General features: G+C 35.0%; 3 protein-coding genes and 1 non-coding gene across 5 annotated transcripts in view; 1 reads left to right on the forward strand and 3 right to left on the reverse strand.

The window, feature by feature from the left end:
• Nucleotides 138–211, reverse strand: TRNAN-GUU. Its single transcript has one exon. It is a non-coding gene; the product is annotated as a tRNA-Asn (tRNA).
• On the reverse strand, nt 1,241–4,728 carry LOC18608085. Of its 2 annotated transcripts, XM_007042576.2 has the most exons (14): nt 4,553–4,728; nt 4,287–4,413; nt 4,067–4,144; nt 3,896–3,978; nt 3,698–3,804; nt 3,450–3,560; nt 3,200–3,306; nt 2,628–2,937; nt 2,463–2,540; nt 2,309–2,362; nt 2,135–2,224; nt 1,951–2,043; nt 1,747–1,824; nt 1,241–1,464 (listed from the first exon to the last, which is right to left on the reverse strand). In XM_007042576.2, exons 1-14 carry the CDS (start codon nt 4,596–4,598, stop codon nt 1,414–1,416), a joined length of 1,413 nt encoding a protein of 470 aa, XP_007042638.2. In that variant the 5' UTR covers nt 4,599–4,728; the 3' UTR covers nt 1,241–1,413. The 2 variants fall into 2 exon arrangements, with proteins under 2 accessions (XP_007042638.2, XP_017971972.1); XM_018116483.1 differs by lacking the exon at nt 2,135–2,224.
• Nucleotides 7,033–7,760, forward strand: LOC18608086. The gene has a single exon (XM_007042577.2). It carries the CDS (start codon nt 7,150–7,152, stop codon nt 7,498–7,500), a length of 351 nt encoding a protein of 116 aa, XP_007042639.1. The 5' UTR covers nt 7,033–7,149; the 3' UTR covers nt 7,501–7,760.
• LOC18608087 (dual-specificity RNA methyltransferase RlmN) overlaps nt 9,374–10,329 on the reverse strand; it is a 3,390-nt gene continuing 2,434 nt past the window's right edge. The window contains exon 8 of the mRNA XM_007042579.2: nt 9,374–9,943. Coding sequence (XP_007042641.2) covers nt 9,701–9,943 — 243 coding nt within the window. The 3' untranslated portion in view covers nt 9,374–9,700. The remainder of the gene's footprint in view (nt 9,944–10,329) is intronic.

Here is a 10,329-nt window from a genome sequence, read left to right on the forward strand (position 1 = left end):
CAGAATCCCAGAACGTAAATGAAAGAGTTTGTCACTATTAGGGCCGGAAACCCAGAACAAAACTGGAATGAAAAAGTTTGTGGAGTCCATTATTAGGGCCAGAAGCCCAGAACGAAAATAGAAAAATTTACAAGAAACGCTAGAGGAAGGGGTCGAACCTCCGACCTTATGGTTAACAGCCATACGCTCTAACCAACTGAGCTACTCCAGCTTGTTTAATGCATTTTTAACAATTTAAATATATCTAAGAATTAAAGCACACAAGACAAATTCAATTACCAGGAGCCATCCGCTTTGGCGGTTTTACATTTTCTTTCAGTATTACGCATAAAGGATAAAACCATATCTGCAAGCACATGGCTCATTCTGTCCAAGACTTATTGATGATGATCTTGGCAGTTGAGAGCATTTTGACCATTTCTTTATGTTATGTAAAAGAAGATTCAACAACTTCTCAATTTCCATGTATAAATATTTGCCATCATCTTGTACAAGACCAGTTCAATTAATAATTGCCCAAGGAGTTTTCTATTTGCTCCTAAGAATGGAACAGAGAACCAAAGCCACCAACATCAGCATCACTCTCTTGCTTACCATTCTTATTTCTTCTAGCTCGGTTCACTCTCGTAAGCTAGCTGGCTCACCATCACCTTCTCCGGTTAGTGCATCCCACAGCCACAATATATCTTGTTCCCCTGGTTGTTTTCTTTTTATTGTTTCTACTATACCATTATAAATATCATTGCCATGTGCCTTGACTTAACATACATTCTTTGAATGCTTTGTGTGGAACGATATATATTCTCTGCAGATTAATTTGGAGCTGATTGCCGGAATGAGAAGGCCTGGCTCACTTCCTCTTGCCTGTCATTCGAAGTGCAACCAGTGCAAACCCTGCATGCCGGTTGAAGTATCAATTCGAGCAGCGGAGTTTCAAGAACATGAGTACTATCCTCAAGTGTGGCAATGCATATGCCAAGAGAATATATACCCTCCTTAATTCTAACTCTTTAACAAGGTTACATTATTGTTCTCTGGCATCTGCTTTAAGTTACTTGGCCTATAATTGCATTACAGTGAACCATATTTAAATGTGGTTTGACCTTGCTCAAGTGATTGCCCTGCTTGACCAGTTAAATTTTATAGCAGTCTTAGAAGTATGACAGTTCCACCAAGTATCAAAAATTAAAAACTTGTGTTTCAATTTTCAAAAAACAGAGAATTATTCAAACAAGTTAAATAAAAGAAAATACTTGCCATTGCCTCTTAAACAAGTATCACAATGATGGTTGCCTAATCAAGGCTATGATAAAAAAAAATTGAAGGACATAAATAAAAACTAAGCTAAAGAAAAATTTGTTGTCAATCTGAGCATTGAGTCAGGTGCACTTCAACAGCTCTTCTCTACTCTACCTAAATTCCATCAGCAACAGCAAAGCAATCATTCTCTCTAAGTCTCTCCCCCTGCATATGAAAGCATATTCAAACATCAGTTCAAAGATTAGAAGATTGTTTAAAGAGAACACTGAGGATAAGATTAAGGTTCAATCAATAAACAAGTATTATTATTGAATTTAGAACTACTAATCATAGGTTGTCTTGACATTAGAAAGTTGATACAGCAATGAGTACAGCTTTTCTGGTAATTCAGTTCCATTATATTGTGTGCCTAGCTTCCCAGTGACCCTCTTTTTACCAAGGGACCATAAAGAATCATGTTATGACTAAAATGCAAAAAGAAGCTACCTGTGATAACAGTCGCTGCTTGTTCAGCAACTGAGTTCTTGCCTTGCTCAAGCATGAATTGGGTGACATAGTCATTTTCTGTAAGGGAGTGGAAGATGCAAAAAATGAGTACAAAATTCAACCCCTTGATTACATGCATATTCGCATCAAAAAGTGTAAAAGATGAATACACCAGTGTAAATCACTTGAGCCAAAAAGAGCTACCTTTTGTAACTGCCTTTCTTCTCTGCTTATGAATGGTAGCAGAGAGGAATCCCGGTGTCTCACAACTGGAGGTCGGAAAAAACGTACAGTGACCTGTAGAATTAGCAAGTTTTAGACATGATGAAACCTAAAGCAAAAGGAATGTACATGCACATGAACCATTCAAATGAACACATAAACCGACCTCTTCTCTTTCTGGTTCATATAGCATGCTGCTTAAAGAATTCCTTTTTTTGGGCATGAACTCAAAGACATGATGGAAGTTTTCATTTCGCTGTTTACGGAACCAGTAAGTTGAGTATCAAAGAAAATGCATAACAAATTTTCAGGGTAAAAAGAGAAGATCATTTAAACCCACCATCATATGCTGGACAAATCCATCTTTTCCTAGAAAATGCTTCATAAACTTTAGCTGCAGTTGGAAGCAGAAAAAGGTTTAGTTTCTTTGCAAGAGATGAAGAAAATAAATTAATAAACCAATTTTCAAAGAACTGTGAAGAAAAGTTAAATACCTGTATTTTCTGAGACCATGTTGATAACATGAGTTCCTGCCCACCTATTGTCACACAGGTATTTGGACAGTTCTCCTCCTGAAAGTAAGTGACTTAAGATTATTTTGCCAGCTCAAGATATTCAAATAAATATATATGTGTATAATCACAAAGTAAAATCATTACCTCCAAAAATTTTAAAGCAGCTAAGATAGCATCAAACCCTGTTCTTGCATCTTGAACAGGAATAGTTTCGTTACTTGTTTTGGTGGACAGGCTTCTGAGTTGCTTTATAATATTGTCCTTCAATTCTTCCTTTGTTGAATATATCTTAATGGATGTACCACCTTCATCAATTGTGCCATGCGAATCCTTAGCTTCAGTTGAGAACTTCTCCAGACAGTTGGTTTCAAAGATCAAAGCAAGAGCCTCGCTAGCTGCTGCACATAATGCTTCATCATTGTTGTCCAGTAGGTTTGAGAAGTATGGAATTGCCCTGCATCCAAATTTGCAAAGCTACCAATGTTATTTCCAGTACTCCTTTGATGCTATAGCAGGATAAATTTGTATGTAGACAAAAAAGGCAGAGTCTAATAAGTATCTAGAAGTTGGAATAGTCTAGAGGCAAAAAGATATAGTGTCCATGGGAGTAGGCATTTTCAGGAAAATTTTAAAATGAGAAATTCTTTTATCCAACTATCAAAGTAGAAGAACAAATATATTTACAATAAATAAAACTGTTTAATTAGAAGACTGACCCTTGCCAGTTTTTGTAACTCAGTCTCCATCCGTCAACGGTAGTGAGAAGAAAGGACCAAGCAGATATTGCAGAAGTTAAAACATCCGGTGAATGTTTCCTTTCCATCTGGAACATAGAAGGAAATTTGAGAATTGACTGATTAAATCATATAGGCAGAAATCTCAGTTAGACTTGCTTAATTTCTGTAGCTTAGACTGTTGTACTCAACAACATAAGGAAATATTGAAGGATTTAGGTGGACTACATACATTAGAGTGAGATTCAGGGTGAATGAAGTTCCATATTAACTGCATTGCTTGTTCGGTCTCATCTGAGTTGCTTGCACCAAAAAAAGTAACAACAGCCAAGCAGTCAAGAATCTGTAGAGGGAAAGAAAATTATAACAAAGTCCATGAAGCATAATCATGTAGGCGATATCCAAAAAAATCAAATCTTAATTAATCAGCTTAGTAATACTAGTTCTACTTCACAGCAGCATAGGATACAATAATTTTACCTTCCAGGTCTTAAGCTTAGATTTACGTTGCTGGGAAAGTGCAGTCAGCACATCTTCATATGCTTCGTGCGCATGGTCAACACAACTAGTAATCATTGCCAGCAATCCTACAAGAACAATATGTATGTATGAGAACTACTACAAGTTAAATTTCTAAGTTTAATCAATAATTGCAGAGTTATGAAGGATTGAACCTACCAATAATATGTGCTGCTTGCTGCATCTCCTTAGCAGAACCCTTTTTAACGCAATGCAGGCAGTGATACAGCAGCGTTACAAAGCTGCAAGAAGGTGATCATAATTGTGAGCATTACCTGGTTTATATGTATATTACTAGCAGAGTATTATCGAAAGGAAAATAATGCTTACTTCTCTTCTACAAAATTTTGCTCTATGTTGTCAGTCAAAGCCTTGAGAATTGGTGACAGAGCTTCCTCTCTCTTTGCCCTGCATTTACAGAATAAACAAGAAATACTTAAAAACTGGAGGTGAAACAACGTAACAAGTTGAAATCTAATTAGTTATGAAAAGAAACCTTAAAACATCAAAGTTCAGAGGTTAAATTGATTTAAAATATAATTATATATACCTTTTGTCAGACAACTCTCTGAAGTAAGTATCTAGAGTCTTGGGTGCACCCTGAAAATTGCCCATATCACCACTAGCGTCGTCATCAAGCAGAATGCCTCTTCTAGCTGATTGACGGCTGCCCCTACCTGCAGTTCATCCTACATTAACTCCGCTTTTTCTTCTTTTATTTTTGTTACTTGAGTTCAAGAAAACGTATACCCATGAAAAAGAATGATGAACGAAACACCATAATTAAAACATTAAACAAATTGAAAAGAAACTCACGTATTTGCCTCTTGTGGCGTGTTCTAGTGCCAATATTATCGCTCATGGTGCTCAGGAAAACGCCCAGAATTCAACTGCAGAAAGAAACAGGAGGGACTCACAAGAGAGTTGCGAGAGAAATCACCACGCTTACAATTCATATGTTTCTAAAATGCTCAAAATAATGCCCTTAATATAATTCCTAGAACCGACATTTACTTTCTTTTTCCTAACAGGATTGCAAGTCTTCTCCTAGATTGACTAGGATTTGCTTTGCCACTCCATTCTTGGCTTGTACTCCAACCTGCCTCGCTAGCTTGCATGCAAGTGCCTGACTTACACCGTCAGTGTATAAATTCTCATGTGCTGCTGTCATATTGTAAATGAATAAATTTAAACCAATTAATTATTCATAAATTTTAAGTATTATTTTAAATCATAAAAAAATAATTATATATATATATTTATTTATTTCAACTTCTTTCCCTAAACCTAACTGTTTCCTCCTTTGAATTCTTGCCATTGTCGTCACATACTAATACTAACAAATTAAGCGGTAATTTGTCCTGCATCATACAATACAAGTAGAACATGCCACGTTTTAATTGATTTATTCTCCAAAAATAAACAAGTCTTAAACATTCTTCCACAATGATCAAACAGACCGCGACTTTTTAAACAATTTCCTTTTTGAAAATAACTTAAACAATTAGCTCTACCCTTAGATAATCAATAGTTAGGTTAAGTGTGTGGATAAGGAATAGTGTATCCATTAATTTTGAAGAATCCGAACTTAAATTCAATTAAAATTTAACTGTTCGTACCTTATTCGAATCCGATTAAAAATTAACTCTTAATATTCAAATTCAATTATTAATAATTGTAAAAAATTTGAATTTGAACTCAATTAAAATAAATTTATTTATAATCAAATTTTGTGTATATTATTAAAAATTAAATTAATAAATTAAAAATCAACTCGTAAAAAAATAAATTAAATTTTAAAATCATATTTAAAATAATTAATGAATTTTAATAAATATTATATTAATTATAAGTAATTTTATAAATAAAATTAAAAATTAAAAATTATTATTTATAATCAAATTTAAATAACAAATATTTTAAAATCACTATTCAAATTTATGACGAACAATAATTTTACTATCCGAAATCAATTGCAAAATATTTTAATCTTATTTAATCATATCAAATAATAAAAAACACTAAAGTACTTATTACGAATATTAAATTTTAATTAAATGATTTTAACTTTTAAGTGGACCGTCCGAAATTCGTTGATGGAAACCAGAATATATAATATAAATGGAAGTATGCATATCAATGTCATGGTTGGTTAGTTTTATGTATCGAACACTCTAAATAAATGAGTTGTCTTTGTCGTTGGCCTCCATGGTGGTTTATACAGAGCCATCAATCAAACTAGATGACCCACCGTTGCTGATGTGATGCTTTCCACTACTACAAATAAAAAGATACAAATTTAATTGCAGTGACAAACGTAGTTCGTAACACAACTTTTTAAGGAAAATTATGGCAAAAAAAAAAATGTTGTTGGTAAAGGATATTGGTTTCATTCAAACCAACTTGATAACTTTATTTTTTTTCCTTTTAATTCTCTCGTTGGATCCTTCTATTTGACCTCAACGGCTGGAGTATGACTGATAAAGAAGTAGACACTTCTTAATTAGAATTGTAATATCCCCTCCCAAAAATGTTTGACCAAAATATATTCCAAAAGAAGCTCATCGTTTTGGAAACTACTTTACTCTCCGATGGAATTTCATCACAGCAAACTGATTAGGATGAGATTTGCCGCGTAGGGCCGCCTCATTCCCATAGAGCAGTCAAAGAAAGCATACCCCGGTCCCAATTGTACATAAATAATGAAACTGGTCAATTGACAACTGTGCTTTGCATCCGCGGCCATTTTACAAACAATATCCGCTCAGCTGTTCTCCACCTCCTAGGATTGACAAATTCAATTTCTTGGGGCTTTTTTTCTTTTTGAATATTTCTTCGTCTCTTAACATCGAACAAATTGTCAATGGATACGTATTTGAGAAAATGTTGATGCTTATCCCAATATACTTGTTTTCAATTCATAAGTAATACAAGTCAAATATCAGATTCCTTTATTGTTACTATTCTAAGTTAATGCAATGCCTGTTAATCATTGAAAATGAGATGACAAAGAAATATTACTCGAGAGTTTTTACCTGTTATGTTTAGTTAATTAACAACATAATTCATAGACTTATATTAGTGCTTTAGTGCTTTGTCCTTTTTTTATTAGAAAAGTCCTTAACTACCAACCCAAAAGAAAATAAGAAAGATGGGTCCATAAATTTTGAAACCACAAGCTTATCTCCCTTAATAATCAAAGGCTACAAATGTCATTAACCACGTCATCAAAACCCTCGACTTTCCCCCATTAATGTCCTACTTGTCGCCAGCGAACCTTTGCTATAAATATATGTTCTTCTAACGTTATCTCTTGCAATTGAAAACCTACACGTTTTAGCAATCCCAAGTTTTGTATACTTGAAACCTTCACCAAGAAAAGAGCACAAGGAAACAAGAGCAAGTCGATCGTCATGGAAGGTTTGATTCCTTTTCTCATCCATGCCGTCAGGAAGCAAAAACCCGGCCACCATTACAAGTCCATGTCCGTGGGGTCTAGCCGTAGCTACCATCTGCTAATGGGACAGTCACAGCAGGAGTCCGTGGAGGGCTCCTCTCACCGTCGAACGAGGTCGGAGTTCCAGCCTCCAACCGTGGGATTTTTCGAGCAGAGGTCGGGTCTTGAATTCCTCAGCCCAAAGGGCTACAACAGCGGTTCTTCTATAAACTACCCTTCAATGGCTGGAGGGTCAAACGTTGGTTCCTATGCTCATCAGCAAACTAAGCTGAATAATGTTCATATCTCGGATGTTCGACGCCGATAGTTCAAACTTCCAACAGTAACAGAAAAAAGGAAAAAGCAAATTAAGAACTGTTTGGATATATTGAAATGTGTTATTCATTTGTTTATTTCTTTGGTCTGATCAACAAGTTTGTGTTGTAAAAGAAGGGTAAAGTTTTTTCGTTGCAAAGGATGGCTTTGCTTTTAATTGTACATTGTTATATTTTTTATATGATTGTGATTACTGAATAATGGGTGGTTTTCGATGTAGCTGTTGATTACTATAGATGATTATTTGGAACATCTTCTGTCATTTTTTATTTTTTTGGTTACATAGATTTCATGAAGCTTGAGGGAGCAAGCTTCCTATCTCCAGATCCTTTTTCCTGGGTTTGTTGTTCTGTATCCACTATACGTGAATTGTCAACGTAAGTGTTAGACTAGGGACCTTCGCGTAACCTAAAAGCGTTTCCAAATTCAAAAAAAAAACAGTGGTAAAGAAAAGAAGGATCCAAAATTGAATGCAAGTAACGTGACTTGTCAAAGGCTCCAAAAGTTAAAACTATGCCTTGTGGGCTCGAAGATGGCCAAAATTTCTCCAAGAAAAGATATTTTTTAGGCTTTGATTGGTGAGGGAAATGAAAACGAGGAAGGGACAAAAATTAATAACCCAATAATTATGGTGATAAAATAGGAGAATATGGTTTAGAAATCATAGGCTTTCTTTCTGTGGGCCCTTAAATCCTAATCGATATCTTCTGCGTGTCATCTACGCATCAATTATATGCGCACTGATGGTTGGATGTCAATCAAAGGATCTGTTTTACCTAAACGAGCACTAATCCATAGACGCCTTTCGCCTACGTCAGAATGATCTCTCACCCACGTCGCCATCTATGCATCTATCATACGCTCCATGCTCTCTCTCTCTCACGCGTACTAACACGTTCATTTTTTGCTATGTTTAAAGCCTAAACCCTGACCTGCTCACTCTTTTATCATTATATATGAAAACCCAAAATGAACAAGGAGACAAGCCTCGGAACAAGAACTTGGAACTGCATGTGTAGCTGCAACGAGAGTGGATTGCAATGCAATCACACAGAACCAGGGTTCGTTAATGAAAATAATTGGCGGATATGTAACGAAGAGTAGGGATGTTAATGGGTAAGGTACTTTATAATTTCGTGATACTCCAACTCTAATTGTATAAAAAATTAATTATTTTAATTTTATTAATTATTCAAATAATTTTAAAATTACGATCTTAATCTTAATCTTATTACATTTTTATTACTCTATAATTATTTTAATTTGTTTAAAAATTGAATTAAATTAAAAAATTATTAAAATCTTCTTTCTAGATAATTTAATAATTTTTTATTTATATATATTAATGTCATCACATTAATAATTTAATTAATTATATTTTTAATATTTTTGTCAACATTTAACAAAAAAAACTCTTGATTAAGATGGTGTAAACTTTGATTATCTTCCTTTCTTACCTAGATTCAAATCCAATCAATTTTATTTAATTATTTAAATTATATCCGAATCCTATCCGAACCCGATTCGGATAGTAAAATCATTACCCGAATCTTTCCTAAATCCGTTTATTAGGTACACTTACCTGATTTAACCGAGTCACATACCCACGAATACCCTATAATAGGATCCTATCGAAGAGACTTGCCAAACACTGATCCCAATCCACCAAAATGAGTTGCTCAAGGTCCCGGTTAATTAATTGAGGCTCATCAGATGACACAGCACTCATACTATCATAAATTAGACTACCTAATGACATTAACAGCACCAAACCCCTACCAAAATGAAAGAGATTCAGATGTTGCTGAACAAAGCAAAATTGCACGTTAGCATTTTGTGACATGCCATCTCCAGAATCAAGAATGTGTTCATCCTGCTTCATCTTCATTGGTGTTGCTAGCATTTCATATTTACCATGAATCATAGTTACATCTTACAATTGTAGTTCACGAGCATGCCCCACTTCAGATTAGAAACATGAAAGAAAAAAAATTCATTTTGATAATTTCACATGATAATGCGTCCAAAATTAGGGCTTATAAGAGATTTTATCTATCTAAGAACAATGCCTAACCGCAGAGAAAGAGTTGTCATTTTAAAATACATACAGAAGGTAGTTTTAATCCATCATACAATGTTGTAACTCAGTTGCGAACTCGCAGTTCAATGTCACCTGAAAGGGATTTGGCACATCATATTCGGAGATCTTCAATATCAGTTAAGAGAGCTGTATTTTCACGCGATCTCTTATCAGGTAGGTTCACCACCAGCTGACCACATGCACCACTTATATCCTGACCCATTTGCTTACGAACTGTTGTCCTGATGTTATAACTACCCCTAAGAATTTTCTGGAATTCCGATACTCTCTGCTCACTGCTGGTTCTGAATTGACTAAAGCTACCGATTGGATTAAAAGGTATTAAATTTACAACCTGATTCAAGAGAAACTTAGTCAAATTCCAAAACTTAGGGAAAGGGGGATTAACAAGTGCACAGCAACTTAGGAACATATGAACTGATAAAACTGGAAATAAAATACATATTTTGTGTACTTGCTGATATGCTCTCTTATGGCATGAACAATATTTTGGATTAATGCTACTCCCAGCAACCTAATTCATTGCCAATAAGTTTGGCAGGCATTCAACAATATATACGAGGCCATTAAAGAATACCCTATGATGTCTACTAAATTCAATGGACCAACCTTATCCCCAAAACCACCCCCAACCCTGAGAAAAAGAAACCTTACTTAACCCCCTCTTCCCCCTGCCCAGCCCCACCCCCCCCCCAAAAAACCCAAACCACACACACACAC

Source organism: Theobroma cacao, chromosome 2, assembly GCF_000208745.1.
Source record: "Theobroma cacao cultivar B97-61/B2 chromosome 2, Criollo_cocoa_genome_V2, whole genome shotgun sequence".
Lineage (NCBI taxonomy): Eukaryota > Viridiplantae > Streptophyta > Magnoliopsida > Malvales > Malvaceae > Theobroma > Theobroma cacao.

Bases quoted from the DNA above. Each gene is read 5' to 3' on its own strand.
- LOC18608085 (XM_007042576.2), bottom strand. From the start codon at position 4,598: ATGAGCGATAATATTGGCACTAGAACACGCCACAAGAGGCAAATAC. The intron at 3,561-3,697 runs GTAAAATTATTG...TTCCCTCTACAG, and splicing joins CTAAGCTTAAGACCTGGAAG to ATTCTTGACTGCTTGGCTGT. The intron at 2,541-2,627 runs GTAATGATTTTA...ACTTACTTTCAG, and splicing joins CTGCTTTAAAATTTTTGGAG to GAGGAGAACTGTCCAAATAC.
- LOC18608086 (XM_007042577.2), top strand. From the start codon at position 7,150: ATGGAAGGTTTGATTCCTTTTCTCATCCATGCCGTCAGGAAGCAAAAA.